The 21,817-nt window shown below is 33.5% G+C and overlaps 1 protein-coding gene across 1 annotated transcript; it reads right to left on the bottom strand.

Moving 5' to 3' along the window:
* Positions 1 to 10,897: 10,897 nt before the first annotated feature.
* Positions 10,898 to 16,738, bottom strand: LOC145791475 (uncharacterized). The gene is made up of 4 exons (XM_082871826.1): positions 16,537 to 16,738; positions 12,060 to 12,251; positions 11,707 to 12,002; positions 10,898 to 11,233 (listed from the first exon to the last, which is right to left on the bottom strand). The coding sequence occupies exons 1-4, from the start codon at positions 16,736 to 16,738 to the stop codon at positions 10,898 to 10,900; spliced, it is 1,026 nt and encodes a 341-aa protein (XP_082727952.1).
* Between the last annotated feature and the right edge of the window lie 5,079 nt (positions 16,739 to 21,817).

Raw genomic sequence — 21,817 nt, 5'->3', positions numbered from 1 at the left:
CACACAGGTCAGCTTTATATTTCAGCTTCTTATTGTATTATTAAATACCATGGATTTTTCTATTTCCATGGCATCTAGAGAACCAAATGCATCATTAGTATAGTGTCATTGCAAAGAAAGCTCCAATCAGACTTGGATGATTGCAAAACAGAATGGATCCATTTTCAAAAATAAATATAATTGGTGATATTCTCATACAATGCTGTAAATGATTTTTTACATAAAACAGAGTACTTGTTTTAAATGCTATGGAAAACAAAATGGAAAAAATGTTGTAACTTCAAAAGAAACAATTTCATTTGGATAATAATCCTCGTTTTAAATGATGCAATTGGGAGTTTCTAAACCCACCACACACCCGCCAAGTTCACCTCTACACCTATATCCACAAATTTTTCTTTGTAACATACAAGATATACAATGCATATAGTGAGTGTAGAGAGAAAATAAGCGAGTGTATTTAGAAGCTCCGATGAATTCTTTTCATAAATGCAGCCTCTGCTTCTCCAAAACCTGCTGCTGCTGGTGATAGTAACTGCAATGTATGTACCCCCCTCTCAAAAAAAAAAAGGACTAAATTCTTGAGTTTTTATTTATTTATTTATGGGTACCTAGAATTATGGTTCAACAGTAATAATAATATACATTCACAAAAAGATCGTACACAAGCTGTATTGAGATTTATCATTTTTAAATACTATGCTCATTAGTGACCTCTTAATTACAATGTCATTGATACTGAGCTGCTATGGCATCTAATTGTTAACAGGGAAGTTACTTCCAAAAGGATTAAGATTAAGTAGAAATGATTAATGTTCCTATTTTGGTTTGTTGAATTAATTTTTTAGTTTATTCATATGCATCAGTGGTTTCTGGATTAATTTGTGTTTTTATTTTTCAGGCCAGAAATTTTTTGGAGAGATGCAAAATATGGTCCAAGAATTAAAGAACTTAGTTTTTTAAGTTTTTTCATTTTTTAATATATGTAAGCACAGTTAATTTTTTTTTATTTAATTCCTTTGTATATATACTTTTGAATATTTAATTTTCATTTATGAAATATATGACGTTATTCTATTCAATATGTGGTTATGATTCAAAATATAGTATATAGTGTGTATTACATTCTTCAAATGTGTATACAAAAATAATATTGATTATTTTTCAAATATGCCGAACCCTTTTTTTATTACAAATTTTATTAGTTATTAATCACACTTAAAAGATGTGATCTAAATCTTATTAATCACACTTAAAAGGTGTGATCTAAATGTTATTAATCACACTTAAAAAGTGTGATTAAAAATGACCATTTTTAATCACACTTTCAAAGATCACACTTAAAAGGTGTGATCTAAATGTTATTAATCACACTTAAAAAGTGTGATTAAAAATGACCCTTTTTAATCACACTTCTAAAGATCACACTTAAAAGGTGTGATCTAAATGTTATTAATCACACTTAAAAAGTGTGATTAAAAATGACCATTTTTAATCACACTTCTAAAGATCACACTTAAAAGGTGTGATCTAAATATTTTTAATCACACTTAAAAGGTGTGATCTAAATGTTATTAAGCACACTTAAAAAGTGTGATTAAAAATGACCCCTTTTAATCACACTCCCAAAGATCACACTTTAATAAAACTTAAAAAGTGTGATTAAATAACATACATCACACAAAAAAAGTGTGATCTTTATCTGTTTTTGTAGTAGTGTCGGCTAAGAACAAGACATCGGCAAGTAGGGAATAATGACCTCGGCTAGGAAGGACAACACTTGACTAAGCTGTGCCACACCTTGGCCTAGATGTGCCACACCTCAGTCTAGGTCATACCTCTCCGGGACAAGATCACTTAGGTGCAAAGGTAACATCTCGGCCAAGATGATTCACACCTCGGCCTTGGTGATGAACACCTCGGCCTACATAATGACATCTCGGCCAATCTGTCAGGGCGAAGGTGGAGGTCAAACAAAGTGGTTCCAAGGTAATCCTAGACGGAATACGACCTCGGCTAAACTCACACCAAGCAAGGTACAAAACATGCTGAGACACTTAAACGAACAAGGACAAGACTTGAAACGCAAGCTTGCAAGACAGAATCACATGGATGCATATGAGTAAGGTTAGGATAGCGTGAGGGTTATTACATAAGAGGAGCTAATTTGAGCCCACTAAAATTAATTAGGCCCAATAGTCCAAGGTTGGTGGACCTGAATTTATCGCAAGTCCAAGATTGGTGGGCCTAGATTTATCGCCATCAAACGGGCCGAATCGCTCTAAGCCTCGAAAGGGTTCAGATCCACGAACTCAGAGATTTACTCAGACCCGGACTCGAAAGGGTTCGGATCTACGAACCTAGAGATCTGAAGCACTTGGCTTCAAACGGATTCAGACGCGATCTAGAAGCCGCTCCATTAATGAGTCCCAGAACACTTGCGGACTCGGAGCTTTTCGGGATCTACGTACCAGAACTATGGGTGTCATGGAGTCCGAACAAAGGACCCGATCTCGAGGATGGTGAGTGGAGATAAATTCACTCTTCAGTTAAACTTGCCTACACTCGAGTCGAGGTGGCACTATCTAGGGAGTCCCTGAGACCTTGCAATATTTGCGGCAGGGTGTTCTCTTGAACTACCCCTGACCCTTCTGCAGCAGGGCGTCCTCTGGGACTACCCCTGACCCTTTGGGATGATTGGGGATCATTGGTTAGGTGTGGCTAAGAAGAAGGATTCGCCGAGATGTTGATCTCCTCTTCGAGGTTTTTCTTATCCTCGGAGAGGTCACCTCCTCGGACAAGGTGGTTAGAGAGAATATTTCCCATATGCCTTGCACATGGGCTCCATCCTACATCATGAGGTGCCTATAAATAGCACCCACCCATAGCTTTACAAAGGATGGATTTTGGAGAGATGACTCTTGGAAAAGAACTAATTTCCCTTCTCTATTATCAACCTTAAGAGTGAAAGTGGGAGATCCATGGGAGAGCCTTGCCATTATTATCTCTCTAACAACTTTGCCTTCTTCTTCACTCAATCTCTTATCTTCATCATCTCTTTGCTTTTGTGTTCTTAGTTGTGACTATTGAAGAATCTAAGCGTCTCATCATTTTTAGAGAATTCGAATTTTCTTCAAAGATCTTCGATCTTTGAATTTTCCAACGATGTTTTTGAACCCTCTCATACATTTGGCAACTTTGCTGGGGAGGTGGATTGGTTAATGGTCTCAACAAGATCCAGAATCTACACAACTCCGGTGAAGATGGCTGGACAAGAAAAAGTTCACCAACATGGATCCTCTAATGGTGGTGATGAGAGGACTCAAGTTCAAGACTCACCTCTCATCTTTAAAGCCATTGAAGGACTCCAACACACTCAACAAGAGATTCTCACGACCTTTCAAAATCTCGCCCACACCATGTTGGTGATGGGTTCGAATTTCGCACCACCAATAACAAATGGAGGTCCAGTCGGCGCCGACAAGCATCAACAACTTCATGGTAATGTTGGGAATGGTCAAAACCATCAAGATCCACCCCAAATTCTCCCTGAAGTTGTACTAAATGGTGTGCAAAATCAAGTTTTAGGAGGAACAAGTCATAGCCAGCCTGCGGCCCATAGAGCGCAAAATCACGCACCTGGAGGATCGAGCCATGGTCCAGCGGTGGTTGGAGGAGTTTCCGACGCGATGAATGGTGTTCCAATGGCGGTGGAAGTTCAAGGAAGGCCCATAGAAATTTCTTTACCAAATGGTGCTCCACTCATGCCTAATTTTGTTCCACTAATTGTAAATTCTACTCATGCACCGAGGGGGCTACTTTGGTTTTGCAAGACCAACCCGGTATAGCCGCAGTGTGCAATGGACTTTATGGGACCCAATTCAATGTCCCATCATCAAATGGGTTGTCCATAGGTGCCGATGGCCAATATCATCATGTGTCTTTGCCAATGATGAATTCTCAACACCCAAATGGCCAAGTCGTTCCAGACTCGGTCTTCGGCTCCATAAGCCAAGCTCCAAAAATACCACCATCAAGTTCTCTCCCTGAATAATTTCTCACTCTCATCGATGTGCAAGCCATGTTCGATCTCGAACGGGGCAAAAGGACTTTACCCTTTTTGCCCGATCTGGATGTCAAGCCACCATACCCTATTGAGATGTTGAGTTATCCATATCCGGAGGGGTACACGGTGCCGAAATTCATCAAATTCAATGGCAAGCAAGGAAATGCTCGAGAACATGTTGTTCGCTTCATCGAGACTTTGGGGATTCATGGTTCAAATCATGTCCTTCGACTGAGAGAATTCTCCAAGTCCCTCACCGACCGAGCATATAGTTGGTACGTGAACTTGGCCCCAAACTCTATCTGAAGTTAGGAGGAGATGGTTAATAAATTCCATGACAAATTCTTTCAAGTGGCCGAGAAAGTGACCACACTCACCCTGTGTAAGGAAAAGCAACAGGAAGGTGAAGAAATTCTCAAATATGTGAAGAGGTTCCAGGACAAAGCCGTGGACTGTTATGAGGCTGTAGAAGAAAGCTACGTGGTCCAAATCTGTGTTGAAGGGGTATTGAACGGGTACAAGATGCTTTTTGCTAATCACAAGCTACCCACCTTCTCGGCACTAATTGAAGCATCTTGAAACATCAACATACCTTAATCCTAGGAGATTGGGTTCGAGACTAGTTATAAAACCAGTTTCAAGACATCCCGAGGACCTTCTATCACTGTGGCTTCCACGTCTTCTACCCGAAAGTCGCAGGGGGAGGAATTCAGAGGTCAGAAGAGGAAAAGCTGAAAAGATGACACTCTTTTTCCGTGTAGTGTTGAGGAGGTGAAGGCCTTAGTTAAACAATGGGTGGCAGATGGAGAACTGAAGTTGCCTCGTATCGAAGAGCTTTTGCCGAAGAAGGATGGCGAGGGACAGCGAGGGCCCTAATTATTGTGTTTTCCACCGATCAATAGGACGTCCTACAGAAAAGTGTCGGACGCTTAAGAAGATCTTTAAAAAGAAAATTGAAGCACATGAGCTAGAGTTCAAAGAACAGGGGGCCCATGATATCTTAGAAGACATGGCTATGATGGTGTATGACAGCCATAACCCGAGCAGCTGGTGAAAGCTTTCCAAATGACCTTGCAACTCTAGGGGCAAATATCGACATTCCGTAGAAGAAGTCTATCTATGACATTTACAATTTATATTTACGGCATTATTCAAGAAGTTCTATCTTTCTTATGTTATGAAGAAATTTATTTCCTCCATATTGTGTATCTCTATTAGAAGTTTATTTCCTCCATATTGTGTATCTCCATTAGAAGTTTATTTTCTCTATATTGTGTATCTTCATTGTGTTATGTTGCTTGAGACAGTTTTCAAATTTTGTTGCCCTTCAAAGAAGAAAGAGGAATAGTAAACTCGGTTACCAACCTGAAGGGACCTTTCTTGACACAGTAGAAGTGTACTCCCACTTGGACATCCGAAGAGCAGCCATTGCTTCTATCAATGCAAGCTTTGAGGGTCTTTCTTGCTGAAGTAGAGTGTGTGGTCCCACTCAAAATTCTGAAGAATAGCCCTTACTTCCGTCAATGCAAGCTTCGAGAGTCTTTCTTGTTGAAGCAGAGTGTATGTTCCCACTCGGACTTCCGAAGAATAGCCCTTGCTTTCATCAATGCGAGCTTCGAAGATCTTTCTTGCTGAAGTAGAGTGTGTGCTCTCACTCAGACTTTCGAAGAACAAATCTTGCTTCCGTCAGTGCAAGCTTCGAGGGATAGCATTTGCTTCCATTGATTGTCGAAGAAGAGAGTGTACATCCATTCGGATTTTCGAGGGACAACTTTGCCTCCGCTCAAATTTCCAAGGAATAATCTTTACTTCCATTAGTACAACCTTGGTAGACTCGGTTGCCAGCCAGGAGGGATCTTTCTTGCGGTTGCCAGCCAGAAGGGATCTTTCTTGCCAAAGAAAGGAGTGTGCTTCCACCCAGACTTCCGAGGGACAGCCCTTGCTTCCATTTGGAGTTTCAAGAGACAACCCTTGTTTTCATCAGTAAGAGCTTCGAGGATCTTTTTTGCTGAAGTAGAATGTGTGCTCCCACTTAGACTTTCGAAGAACAGATCTCGTTTCCATCAGTGTGAGCTTTGCAGATCTTTCTTGTTGAAGTAGAGTTTGTGCTCCCACTCAAACTTTCGAAGAACATACCTTGCTTCCATGAGTGTGAGCTTCGAGGATCTTTTTTTTTATTAAAGTAGTGCTCCTACTTGGACTTCCGAATAACAACCCTCGAGACTCAGTTGCCTGTCAGAAGAGATCTTTTTTTTGCCGAAGTAGGGTGTGCGCTACTATTCGGACTCTTGAGAGACAGCCTTGCTTCTGTTCGGACTTCCGAGAGACAGCTCTTGCTTTCATTAGTGCGGGTCCGAAGAACAGCCCTTACTTCCATCAGTACGAGCTCCAAAGATCTTTCTTGTCAAAGTAGAATGGACTCCTACTTGAACTCCCGAGGGATAGCCTTTGCTTCCATTAGTTTTCGAAGTAGAAGTGCACATCCACTCAGACTTCCGAGGGACAGCCTTGTTTCTGCTCAGACTTTCGAGGGATAGCCTTGTTTCCGCTCGGACTTCTGAGGGACAACCTTGCTTCTGCTCGGACTTCCAAGAGACAATCTTTACTTCTGTTGGTGCAAGCTTGGTAGACTCGGTGGCCTTCTAGAGGGATCTTTCTTGCCGAAGTAGGGTGTGTGCTACTATTCGGACTCTTGAGAGACAGCCGTGCTTCTGTTTGGACTTCCGAGGGATAGCCCTTACTCTCATTAGTGCGAGTTCTGAGGGCCCCGAGGTAGTGGATTTCTTACAAGAATTCATTTTCCTAGTATACAAGATTCAAGTGGGTTATTTTCTCTCGGATTACAATATTCACTATTAAAGACTCAGTGTATACAAGGCTCTGACTCTCGACAGAATAAGTTCAGTAACAAATTTCAGGGCTCGAGATCTAAAATATTTTTTTTATTTGAAGATTATATTTCCCATTTGTAGCGAGATTCAACAGATTATCATACAAATTTCAAGAAGAGAAATTTCTTAGAAGTATGAGCGATACAATTCCATTCTATTTCTAGGGTCGCTACTATGCGGGGACATAACGGCCACTGTTGTGCAGTCATATGGGGCTCATTTCGAGACCCGTTTCAATGATCTGAACCGTTCACATTTAAGAATATATCGAGTAAAACATTTTGCAAAAAATCAAATTGATCGGATATCGTTAACCATTACATCGAATTGCATTTGTATCTACAAAAAGAAATGACAATTGTGATTTAAAGTATAAAATTAAATATAAATGCATTTGTATTTACAAAAATAAATGACAATTGTGATTTAAAGTATAAAATTAAATATAAATGGGAGTGGATGAAATGGTTAACGATATTCGATCAACTTGATTTTTTACAGATATGTTATACTCAATATATTATAAAATGTGAACAGTTTGAATCATTGAAATGAACCCAGATAACCACACAACAGTGGCAACAAATTGAGCAAACATATTTGTATCAAACAACCCTCAAGTTTTTATGTCCAGAGTCTGTTGTATTGGGAATCTCGTGCACTTGGTCGGTCTTTTTAAAATATTTTTTAAGATCAACCAGCATTTTCCACATTATAAACATGAGATGCTGTACATAGTAACAAATCTAGAGTTGAAGATATGATCATATATAACCTAAATTTCAGAGAGATGTGTTGGATTACTGATTCAAAACTAGACTGGCCATGAAAGTGACATCAAAATTTGCACAATCAAATCTAGAGTTGAAGATATGGTCGTATATATACATGTGAAAAATGAAGAAAACATGCATGTACCTAACCTAAATTTTCAGAGATATGTGTTGGATTACTGATTCAAAACCAGACTAGCCATGATAGTCACATCAAAATGTGCACAATCAAAGCAACAATTCATCATAAATTATTAAAAAACAAAGAAAGTCATATTTCCGTAAGTGTGTTCTTTAGCTCAACTCATAAGCAAAGGTGAATTTGCAAGTTGCAAGTGATCAAATGAGGAGTTTAATGTTTTGTTGACCCGTCAAGCATTTCACAAAAGTCATATGTTATAGTTTTAATCATCCATTAAAGCCAATTTTGTAGACCCATTTTTTTGATTTAATAATGTGTAAATTATATGATTAGTTGATAATTAAAAAAAATATGAGAGTGTTACCTTTAATATTATAATTGATTGTCATATTATTAAACTTGAAAAGAGAATTTAATTTTTGATCTTGAATAATAATATTTTAATTTTAATGTTATTATTTAGAAGAATCCCATATCTTTTTTGTGTGTTACATTAGAATGTTACACTAAGTAATTTTTTTTAGTGTTATATTGAAGAGTTATGTTTAAAAAAGTACACTAACGAATGTTTTTTTTGGGTATTACATTAGAGTGTTACACTAAGGAGTTTTTTTGAAGTGTTATATTAGAGTGTTACGTTTGGAAAAAATATACTAAGAATTTTGTTTGGAGTATTACATTTTAGTGTTACATTGGTGTATTACAGTTTGAAATAATATATTTGCCCAAAACTTACTAAGGAGTTTTTGTACTCATTTTGAAATATTTGAAAAATCTCACATCGTCTTAGAATGTTTGAAGAATCCCATATTTTAAGTCATTTTTGCACTCCTTTTGAAATGTTTGTCAAATAAAAAAGATTCTCATATAAAAATTCATCTCAAATTTGATTCTCATACATTGTGTACTTTACCTTTCTAGCATAAGAAAAAAAAAAAAAAGGAAACATAATAAAAATAAGGGTATAACCGAAAATCTAACTTTTAAATAGTATATTAAATATAAATTTTCAAAATCAATGAGACTAATTGGTCCATAAAAAAATCTTTGGGACTAAATGGATCACTATTTCTCAATATGGAATTTATAAGTAAATTTTCCTATATTTTATCCCCTCAACTATTGTTTTATATTAATCTTTCCAATTGAATTAAAAATTACAACATTAACTCATTTTATGTATTATGTTGTCATTTGGCAATTGACTTTTTTAGTTGCCTTTTTTATTTATTTTTTTTTTTTTTTGATGTTTTGGTTATTTTAGTTCAAGATAAAAAGTTTGTTTGAGCTCGTTTTTTTTACTTTTGTGAGAAAAAAGTGAAATAATTGTAATTTAGATGTGACATTTTATTTTATTAATTTTTAATTTATTTTATTTTTTGTAACTAATTTAACCAATAAAACCTATTGCCAAACAAAACTTAATTGTTTTTTAATTTTAGACTATAATAACGAAAATGTGCTTTCAACTACAGGGATTTAGTCTGTTTTAACTATGACTATATCTACCCTATTAGTTGGCCAAACCATATAAATTTGGTGTCTTTTAATGGTAATATTGTTCGGGCTCTATTTTTTGTTTTTGTCATTTATTTATTTTTGGATAAATTATATCGATAGTCCATGTATGTTGTCCTTTATGTTATTTTGGTCTTTGGCATTTAAGTTAGCTCAATTTTGACCATTAATCTTAGATATTGTATCAATTTAATCCAATTAATAATATTAATTAGAATTTTTGAAAGAAAATAGTTACCAAATTAGCTGAAGATAACTTGCTAAGTTTAAGAACTTACAATTTTGTTAATAAAATAATAATTACATGTGATTTATGAGTGAATTTTTCATTAAAAAAAATTAAAAAATTATAATCAATAAAATAAATTAAGATAAACTTATAAATTTAAAATAAAAATTAAAATAATTAAAATTAAAATTAAAAGGACCAGATTAATAAGTAACCAATCTATCCAGGTGTAACTGGGAACGGTAGCTTGCATCAAATTACCAGGCATAAAAGCGAGACGGTTGTAAACTTTTTCGGTGTGTTTTTGGGTAAATAAGTTTTTTCTGTGTTGCGGTTTTTTTTTTTTTTTTTTTTTTTTTTTTTTTTTTGCACACTGATTTATTTATTTATTTTATTGCATCATTAATTAAGGCAATAATATGAGAGCACAGTTTTGTAGGTCTCTCATATTATTAATTTTTTGATCCGGGCTCTCATCTTATTATTTTTATTTTTTTTGAACTTTGGAATCTCGTATTATTAGTAATCATAGTTTGTTCTCTCATATTATTGTACTATGATTTGTGATAAATTTGATAAATAGAATAATTTATAATTAAATTATTTTTTTTGAATAATATACATATGAAAGTTTTTATAAAATAAATGATTCGAATTATTAAAAATAAAACTTTTGATGAATCGCACAAACCTGAATCATACTAGCATGCAGTAAACTTCCAAATACAAGGGGGCGCCAGAGAGCTTCTCTCTAGTGATTTTCAATGTCCCTCCAACATCTACAATAGCCTCCTCTTCAAAGTAATATATACAAGGGGCAAATGAAGGGGTTTAGTTGAAAAACGGCAAAAACAGGTGGCAATTTGAAATTCTTTTCTAAATTTTTATGGCAAAAACAATTTTTTTAAAAAAATTTCGAGGAGAGGCATTTGCCTCTTAGGTCTAGTGTAGATCTGTCACTGATCACTGGAGAAGCTATAATTCTAATAGAATAGACATAGAAAGTAAAATCATAGTTCATTCTAATTGAAATCTTAAGAACATATAATATTTAAACACATAAAAACCATAGTAGAAATCACAAACACTCACATGATAACACATTTAATATTCAAGTTTATGAGTAAACTTAATAACCATTACACTTATTCTGAAAACATATTCATTCTCACTCAGATTAATATAAACATAGAAACTGTCTACATATGCAGATGCAAAATATTTTGTTGAAATGAAATAGTGGATGATAGGGTGGTGGCCTAAGCAAACAACATCATATCAGTGTCGGGACAGGGGCGAAGTAATAATCATAATAAGGGCAATGACAATCTGTATGAGAGTGAGGAGGAGGAGAAAACCAGCTGCAAAAGTGGCAACAGTGACCCATATATTTGTGAAGTAATCACGCTTCAATGAAGCTACCAATCTGTTCCACCATCTCTTGCAATGAGCATTCACTTTTCTGCGCTGTTCAACATAGTAGAACTGCTCCGAAACGAACACCCCTGTACCCAGGCTGTTGAACATAAGTGCTACCTTTTCGTCGTCACCAAGCCAGTGGTCAAGAACTTCATGGCGACGAAGTTGGCTCACATCTTCTTTGGAGTTGATAAGCTAATCCATGAAAGACGTATAATCGGTGAAATATTTGGTTTGTCATCCAAGGAATGTTGTTCATAGGCAATAATGTTGTGGAAGAATATTTCTGTCGAATCAGAGACTTTAAACTTTGGTATTTTAAAATGACCATGTTCGAAGTGTATGTCGAACATACTTTGGTTACGCTCCTCTCTGGCCTCGAACTTGACACCAGCGTCCTTAAGCTCTATCACACACGGCATATTAAAGCAAGTTCTCTGATTCTTGTTTTGGTGGTCATTTAACTCATCTCTAGAGCAGGAGGGAAGACAAACATTATGCACCAAGTCAAGAAAATGCTTGCCTTCAGAGACGGACGTATTTTCAAAATCGATTTTGGAAAAGTCAATCCCTCCTGGTAGCTTCTCAAGTATAGGTAACATTGCCATCTTCGTGAGGGTGGGGGTGGAGGTGGGATCATGATGAATCTGGTTTGGATTTCAGGTCACTATCATGCCGTAGCTCATGTCATAAAATTCAGATATAACAAAGAATGGAAGTTGGTTTTCAAGTAACATCAAGTCATTGCCAATCTGTATTCTCTTCCATGACACTTTGACTTCATCACCCACATGTGATTGTTGATGTTTATCCTCAACAACACAAAACTCAAACATAGCAAGAAGAAACTCAATAACAAAGCAAGCATCATGTAGCATCATTTTCACAAATTGATGACTGTCGAGGTGGTCAAATGAGTCTGCATAATACTTGCGAGCTCTTTCTTCTAACTTGTTCATGAAATCTAAATAATCATCCTTACTCTGATTGTTGTTACGTTGAAGGAGCGATTCCAACTAACGTTCTTTATGTTTTTGCATAGCAAGTAGTTTGGGTTGACCATGGTGATAAGGCCCTATTGAAACTAGCTTAGGTGTGTATGCCTTTTCATTTGCATGACTCAATCCTTCATGCACCCTAAAGATACAAGCTGCTTCATCGGCCAGAGCTTCTCTTTCTTCATTGCTGATGGTATGTCGTTCCATATTATTATCTATTACATTTGAAGGAAAACGTGATATCACTGACTTAAAACATTTATTTTTTATGCATAGGTAGAAGCAAACATTTTGTTTCACTATAGTGATTTCCGTACGTGATACAATTGTATGCAAAAAAATTGGAGGATTTCAGTCACTGTTTTGGACTGGACAGGATTGTTTTGGCTAATAAAGATCACTATGAGTCTCATTTTGATAATTTAAAATGTTCATTTTGTCGAGTATTTCATTTATTTCATCCATAAAAAAATTAAGTTGATCTAACAACTGTAACTAGTTTAATTTATCTTATTTGTCATCAAAAAAACTGTATGTGTTTTTTTTTTTTTTTGTTAAAAACGAGATAAATTAAACTAGTTACAGTTTTCGAATCGACTTAATTTTTTGTGTGAATGAAATATTTGAAATTACTCATCAAAATGAACGATTTAGATTATTAAAACGAAACACGTAGTGGACCCCCATAAGCTGAAACAACCCGTCCAGTCCAAAACAGTGACCAGAGGGAATTTTCCTCCAAAATTTAAACCATGCATACATTTATATTTATTAATTAGAAGTATTTTTTTTAAAAAAAAAAAAATCTATTTTTATCACTAATAATTAATATGAAAATATCATTATCACATATTTTGTATAAGTGCTTTTTATAAAAAGAGAATGGCTCCGTTTGGTAGAGCTGTGGAAAAGTGATTATAAATTATAGCTTAACAGATTATGGCTTATAGTTGTGAACATAAACTGTTAATCTGTTTGGTGCAGCTGTGGGATTATGGATTTAAGCAGTAGAGTAGCGTTTGGTTAATGTCACGACCCAAACCCGGCCCTATGGGTTTAGCACCGTAACCGGCCAGTAATCCGAGATTACCGAAGGCCTGCTGAACAGTAATACAGTAAAACAGAGTACAGGGCCTGGCGGAAGCCAAAACAGTAATTAAACAATGTCCAATGAGCTGTGACAGTCTGTATGCCAAAAAGATTTTTCATGCATTCATACATATACAAACAGTACAGTCTATACAAAATTTACAGTCACACAGTACAGGGACCTAATCCCTAGATAACAGTACAGTTAGTAACTGACAGTCTATACAGTAATCCAAACAGTATGGAGACAGACGGGGGAAACAAACAAAACACCCCAAAGCCATAGCATGGCAACTCGGAACCTCGCAGTGAGGCACAAAGGCTGGCTTGACAAAACTGGAGTCTAACCCACGCTCCTAGCTCCGATCTGGTGGCTGAGCACCTACATATATATATAAACAGTGAGCTAAAGCCCAGTGAATAACATAATGCGTAAAGGGGTTTAGAATGAATGTCCTTACAGTAATGGAAACAGTTCAATTCAATCAGTATTTCAGTTGTTCAGTACAGTAAACAGTCATATGTGGTACATCCATTAGCATAACAGTAACAGTAGGTCTTAAAAGACCGAACAGTAATGATGGCCATCAGTCAGTAAATAGTAGTGGTTCCACGAGGGAACCGACAGAGATCTCTGTAACAGTAACAGTAACAGTAAACAGTAGGTACTAAGGATGCCACAGTACAGTTCAGAAATAAAGGACATACATTCATTCAGTAATACCAGTTCAGTAAACAGTTCAGTTCAGTATTCAAAAGATATCAGTTGAACATATCTTTACACAATCGTTACTCACAGAGTTTGGGCTACGGTATGCTAGAGCGTGTCTCCCCAGTCGCCAACCCTACACAGTTCACAGGTTGAACACACTAAGCTACACAGTTGGGAAATATCATAACTTAATTCCTAATGCCTCGGTGTGTTCTACATCTATATCCTCAACAAGATGCCTTAAACTAGGCCTAGGAATGCCTAGAATGGAATGAGGATGCAAAGATGTACATTTAAAAGAATTTTCAGAAAAATAGGGTCCCGCTCGAGCGCATGTTTCCCCGCTCGAGCGGTCACGTAACAAAGGTACACGCTCGAGCGTGAACTTACCCGCTCGAGCGTACTGTAAAAGTACTGGATGGGTGAAATCTCCGCTCGACGCCCGCTCGAGCTTGAGACATGACTCCGCTCGAGCGCCCAATCCTCCGCTCGAGCGGACTGCAAAACAGTGCAGAGAGATGCTGGTTGCTCGGATTCCACGCTCGAGCGGCATTTCCCCCGCTCGAGCGGAAGTGCGAAATCTGGAAAACCCAGATTGCACCCCCAAGCTCAAAACCAAGTTCAAAAGCATCAAAACTCGACCTCTTGGGCTAAATTTCCAGAAAACACATGTAAACTCATAGTTAAACATGATTCAAAACTCAATTTGAGAAATCAAAGCCCAAGGGTGTTTTATTCAAACCCAATTTCAAACCAATTTCAAGAACAATATGAACATGCAACATGCATGATCTCAAATCATTTTCAAAGCTTTAATGCTGTTTCAAAAGAGCTCAAACCTTCAAAAACAAGATGAACTCATGGAGTATGACCAAAAGATGGACATGCATGTGAGGAAACATGGACTACAACCTCAAAACTTCAATATATGTACATGCATGCAACAATTAAGTTTCAATCCAACAACAATGAACCAATTCATGACTTAGTTCTACAATGAAGTATGAATCATGCAAGAATAACTCAAAGACACCATTAAGATGATGAATGATCTACCTTAGGTGTAGAATTAGAAGTGAGGGAGCTCAAATAGGCAGATACACTTCAATTTCAAGCAATTCTTCAAGTTGACTAAGCCAAACCCCCAAGAACAATTCTATTCTCTCCCTCTCTCCCTCAAGGTCGGCAAGAACAAGAAGAGGGCTGAGGAAAATGTTTTTGGCTCAAGTATAGTGAGCTCAAGGTGTAGAGGTAGTGGCCCACTCAAGGGCAAAATGGTAATTAAGTCCAACTCTTAAATTAGCTTAGTTAATCTAATGTAAGCATACTTAATCAGTTTTCGGATAATTATACCATAAAATCTCATTAATTATGACGATCATAAAACATCAATCAATTTCAGATTCGACCGCTGATAAGGCCTTCAATTAGCAGTTTAAACACTAAAATACGAACAGATCAAACAAACAGTCAACAGATAAAATGCAATTCAAACAGATGTACTCATTCAATCCAGTTCCAGTTTTCAGTCAGTCAGTTCAGCACTTTAATCAGTTCAATTATCGGTCATAATCAATTCAGTTTAACGGTAATCGATGGTTATCGGTAATCAATCAGTCTTTAATCGGTAAACAGTATGAGGGTTGTTACAGTTAATAAGCTATAAAATAGCTTTTTACTGTATAATTGTCCTTTCTGCCCTTATATGATATAAAAATGATTATTTTGTCATTTTTTTCAGTTTCAATTTTAAAAAAATTATTTCATGAATAAAAGTTAATATAATTAGTATTAATTAATATCAATTAATATAAAAATTGATATATTTGATAAAAATGCAATGGAAGTATTATTGTTACAATTTTTTCCCATTATAAATTAATTAGTGTCAATTAATTGCTTAATTAGTATCAATTAATACTAAAATTATTAATTAGTCTCAATTAATACTAAAATTATTAATTAGTACAAGTTAATATTAATAATTAATTTTTATTAGTATCAATTAATATTAATAATCAACAATTGATATTAATTAGTATCAATTAATAATTAATTCATTACAAAAGTATCAGTATTAATTTAATACAAATTAATATTGATTTTTTTTCTTCTTCTTCAGAAATATACAATTTTTTATTTTTTAATTAATATAAAAATATTAAATATGTATTTATTAATAATTAATAGCAATTAATATTTATTTTTTAATTAATATTGATTTTTTTTTCTTTTTCTTCAGAAATATACAATTTTTTATTTTTTAATTAATATAAAAATATACAATATGAATTTATTAAAAATTAATACCAATTAATATTTATTTTTTAATTGATATTGATTTTTTTTCTTCAAAAATATACAATTTTTTCTTTTTTAATTAATATTAATATTAAAATTTGGGTATTGACGAGGGCATTTAAGTAATTTTAGTCCCCCCACACCAACTGCGCGCTTAAGTCGAAAATTTAAGCACCCCCTGACCAGCTTTTGAGATAAGCTGAGAAATAGCTTAATTTAAACTATAAGTTGGTTAACTTATGCTGCACCAAACACAACATTTAAGCTTAAATTAAGCTAAAAGCTGAAATCAGCAGCTTATAACCTCTACCAAACAGGCCTTATGTATTTTAGCATTTGTCACATAATGAAAAAGATAGTAAAGTAGAAATGTTTTATGCTTCCAATCCCAAACATACCAAGAAGAAACTCAATAACAAAGCAAGCATCATATAGCATCATTTTCACAAATTGATGACTGTCGAGGTGGTCAAATGAGTCTGCATAATACTTGCGAGCTCTTTTTTCTAACTTGTCCATGGAATCTAAATAATCATCCTTACTCTGATTGTTGTTACGTTGAAGGAGCGATTCCAAATAACGTTCTTTACGTTTTTGCATAGCAAGTAGTTTGCGTTGACCATGGTGATAAGGCCCTATTTGAAACTAGCTTAGGTGTGTATGCCTTTTCATTTGCATGACGCAATCCTTCATGCACCCTAAAGATACAAGCTACTTCATCGGCCAAAGCTTCTCTTTCTTCATTGCTGATGGTATGTTGTTCCATATTATTATCTATTACATTTGAAGGAAAACGTGATATCACTGACTTAAAACATTTATTTTTTATGCATAGGTAGAAGCAAACATTTTGTTTCACTATAGTGATTTCCGCATGTGATACAAATGTATGCAAAAAATTTGGAGGATTCCAGTCACAGTTTTGGACTGGACAGGATTGTTTTGGCTAATGAAGATCACTATGAGTCTCATTTTGATAATTTAAAATGTTCATTTTGTCGAGTATTTCATTTATTTCATCCATAAAAAAATTAAGTTGATCTAACAACTGTAACTAGTTTAATTTATCTTATTTGTCATCAAAAAAGCTGTATGTGTTTTTTTTTTTTTTGTTAAAAACGAGATAAATTAAACTAGTTACAATTTTCGAATTGACTTAATTTTTTGTGTGAATGAAATATTTGAAATTACTCATCAAAATGAACGATTTAGATTATTAAAACGAAACACGTAGTGGACCCCCATAAGCTAAAACAACCCGTCCAGTCCAAAACAGTGACCAGAGGGAATTTTCCTCCAAAATTTAAACCATGCATACATTTATATTTATTAATTAGAAGTATTTTTTTAAAAAAAAAAATCTATTTTTATCACTAATAATTAATATGAAAATATCATTATCACATATTTTGTATAAGTGCTTTTTATAAAAAGAGAATGGCTCCGTTTGGTAGAGCTGTGGAAAAGTGATTATAAATTATAGCTTAACAGATTATGGCTTATAGTTGTGAACATAAACTGTTAATCTGTTTGGCGCAGCTGTGGGATTATGGATTTAAGCAGTAGAGTAGTGTTTGGTTAATAAGCTATAAAATAGCTTTTTACTGTATAATTGTCCTTTCTGCCCTTATATGATATAAAAATGATTATTTTGTCATTTTTTTCAGTTTCAATTTTAAAAAAATTATATCATGAATAAAAGTTAATATAATTAGTATTAATTAATATCAATTAATATAAAAATTGATACATTTGATAAAAATGTAATGGAAGTATTATTGTTACAATTTCTTTCCACTATAAATTAATTAGTGTCCATTAATTGCTTAATTAGTATCAATTAATACTAAAATTATTAATTAGTATCTGTTAATATTAATAATTAATTTTTATTAGTATCAATTAATATTAATAATCAACAATTGTTATTAATTAGTATCAATTAATAATTAATTCATTACAAAAGTATACAATATTAATTTATTAATAATTAATACCAATTAATATTGATTTTTTAATTAATATTGATTTTTTTTCTTTTTCTTCAGAAATATTCATTTTTTTATTTTTTAATTAATATAAAATTATACAATATGAATTTATTAATAATTAATACCAATTAATATTTATTTTTTAATTGATACTGATTTTTTTTCTTCAGAAATATACAATTTTTTCTTTTTTAATTAATATTAATATTAAAACTTGGGTATTGACGAGGGCATTTAAGTAATTTTAGCCCCCCACAACAACTGCGCGCTTAAGTCAAAAATTTAAGCACCCCCTGACCAGCTTTTGAGATAAGCGGAGAAATAGCTTAATTTAAACTATAAGCTGGTTAACTTATGCTGCACCAAGCACAACATTTTAGCTTAAATTAAGCTAAAAGCTGAAATAAGCAGCTTATAACCTCTACCAAACAAGCCTTATGTATTTTAGCATTTGTCACATAATGAAAAAGATAATAAAGTAGAAATGTTTTATGCTTCCAATCCCAAACATACCAAGAAGAAACTCAATAACAAAGCAAGCATCATATAGCATCATTTTCACAAATTGATGACTGTCGAGGTGGTCAAATGAGTCTGCATAATACTTGCGAGCACTTTCTTCTAACTTGTCCATGGAATCTAAATAATCATCCTTACTCTGATTGTTGTTACGTTGAAGGAGCGATTCCAAATAACGTTCTTTACGTTTTTGCATAGCAAGTAGTTTGGGTTGACCATGGTGATAAGGCCCTATTGAAACTAGCTTAGGTGTGTATGCCTTTTCATTTGCATGACGCAATCCTTCATGCACCCTAAAGATACAAGCTGCTTCATCGGCCAAAGCTTCTCTTTCTTCATTGCTGATGGTATGTTGTTCCATATCATTATCTAGTGCATTTGAAGGGAAACGTGATATCACTGACTTAAAACATTTATTTTTTATGCATAGGTAGAAGCAAACATTTTGTTTCACTATAGTGATTTCCGTACGTGATACAAATGTATGCAAAAAAATTGGAGGATTTCAGTCACTGTTTTGGGCTGCACAGGATTGTTTTGGCTAATGAAGATCACTATGAGTCTCATTTTGATAATTTAAAATGTTCATTTTGTAGAGTATTTCATGTATTTCAGCCGTAAAAAAAATTAAGTTGATCTAACAACTGTAACTAGTTTAATTTATCTTATTTGTCATCAAAAAAGCTATAAGTGTTTTTTTTTTTTTTTGTTAAAAATGAGATAAATTAAACTAGTTATAGTTTTCGAATCAACTTAATTTTTTGTGTGAATGAAATATATGAAATTACTCATCAAAATGAACGATTTAGATTATTAAAACGAAACACGTAGTGGACCCCCATAAGCTGAAACAACCCGTCCAGTCCAAAACAGTGACCAGAGGGAATTTTCGTCCAAAATTTAAACCATGCATACATTTATATTTATCAATTAGAAGTATTTTTTTTTTAAAAAAAAAAATCTATTTTTATCACTAATAATTAATATGAATATATCATTATCACATATTTTGTATAAGTGCTTTTTATAAAAACAGTATGGCTCCGTTTGGTAGAGCTATGGAAAAGTGATTATAAATTATAGCTTAACAGATTATGGCTTATAGTTGTGAACATAAGTTGTTAATTTGTTTGGTGCAGCTGTGGGATTATGGATTTAAGCAGTAGAGTAGTGTTTGGTTAATAAGCTATAAAATAGCTTTTTACTGTATAATTGTCCTTTCTGCCCTTATATGACATAAAAATGATTATTTTGTCATTTTTTTCAGTTTCAATTTTAAAAAAATTATATCATGAATAAAAGTTAATATAATTAGTATTAATTAATATCAATTAATATAAAAATTGACACATTTGATAAAAATGTAATGGAAGTATTATTGTTACAATTTTTTTCCATTATAAATTAATTAGTGTCCATTAATTACTTAATTAGTATCTATTAATACTAAAATTATTAATTAGTATCAGTTACTATTAATAATTAATTTTTATTAGTATCAATTAATATTAATAATCAACAATTGTTATTAATTAGTATCAATTAATAATTAATTCATTACAAAAGTATACAATATTAATTTATTAATAATTAATACCAATTAATATTGATTTTTTAATTAATATTGATTTTTTTTTTCTTTTTCTTCAGAAATATACAATTTTTTATTTTTTAATTAATATAAAAATGCTAAATATGAATTTATTAATAATTAATACCAATTAATATTTATTTTTTAATTAATATTGATTTTTTTTTCTTTTTCTTCAGAAATATACAATTTTCTACTTTTTAATTAATATAAAAATATACAATATGAATTTATTAATAATTAATACCAATTAATATTTATTTTTTAATTGATATTGATTTTTTTTCTTCAGAAATATAAAAGTTTTTCTTTTTTAATTAATATTAATATTAAAACTTGGGTATTGACGAGGGCATTTAAGTAATTTTAGCCCCCCCACACCAACTGCGCACTTAAGTCAAAAATTTAAGCACCCCCTGACCAGCTTTTGAGATAAGCTGAGAAATAGCTTAATTTAAACTATAAGCTGGTTAACTTATACTGCACCAAGCACAACATTTTAGCTTAAATTAAGCTAAAAGCTGAAATAAGCAGCTTATAACCTCTACCAAACCTCTACCAAACAGGCCTTATGTATTTTAGCATTTGTCACATAATCAAAAAGATAATAAAGTAGAAATGTTTTATGCTTCCAATCCCAAACATACCAAGAAGAAACTCAATAACAAAGCAAGCATCATATAGCATCATTTTCACAAATTGATGACTGTCGAGGTGGTCAAATGAGTCTGCATAATACTTGCGAGCTCTTTCTTCTAACTTGTCCATGGAATCTAAATAATCATCCTTACTCTGATTGTTGTTACGTTGAAGGAGCGATTCCAAATAACGTTCTTTTTGTTTTTTCATAGCAAGTAGTTTGGGTTGACCATGGTGATAAGGCCCTATTGAAACTAGCTTAGGTGTGTATGCCTTTTCATTTGCATGACGTAATCCTTCATGCACCCTAAAGATACAAGCTGCTTCATCGGCCAAAGCTTCTCTTTCTTCATTGCTGATGGTATGTTGTTCCATATTATTGTCTATTACATTTGAAGGAAAACGTGATATCACTGACTTAAAACATTTATTTTTTATGCATAGGTAGAAACAAACATTTTGTTTCACTATAGTGATTTCCGTACATGATACAAATGTATGCAAAAAATTTGCAGGATTTCAGTCACTGTTTTGGACTGGACAGGATTGTTTTGGCTAATTAAGATCACTATGAGTCTCATTTTAATAATTTAAAATGTTCATTTTGTAGAGTATTTCATGTATTTCATCCATAAAAAAAATTAAGTTGATCTAACAACTGTAACTAGTTTAATTTATCTTATTTGTCATCAAAAAAGCTGTTTGTGTTTTTTTTTTTTTTTTTGTTAAAAATGAGATAAATTAAACTAGTTACAGTTTTCGAATCGACTTAATTTTATGTGTGAATGAAATATACGAAATTACTCAGCAAAATGAACGGTTTAGATTATTAAAACGAAACACGTAGTGGGCCCCCATAAGCTGAAATAACCCGTCCAGTCCAAAACAGTGACCAGAGGGAATTTTCTTCCAAAATTTAAACCATGCATACATTTATAT

The sequence above is a fragment of the Camellia sinensis genome, chromosome 5 (genome assembly GCF_055761805.1).
Source record: "Camellia sinensis isolate YWXY chromosome 5, ASM5576180v1, whole genome shotgun sequence".
NCBI lineage: Eukaryota > Viridiplantae > Streptophyta > Magnoliopsida > Ericales > Theaceae > Camellia > Camellia sinensis.
This window is presented reverse-complemented; position numbering and strand designations above follow the sequence as displayed.

Coding starts and splice junctions, on each gene's coding strand:
- LOC145791475 (XM_082871826.1), bottom strand. CDS start 16,738: ATGCAAAAACGTAAAGAACGTTATTTGGAATCGCTCCTTCAACGTAAC. Junction 12,252..16,536: donor TGTTATTGAGTTTCTTCTTG/GTATGTTTGGGA, acceptor CAAATGTAATAG/ATAATAATATGGAACGACAT. Junction 12,003..12,059: donor TATGCAAAAACATAAAGAAC/GTTAGTTGGAAT, acceptor ATGATTATTTAG/ATTTCATGAACAAGTTAGAA.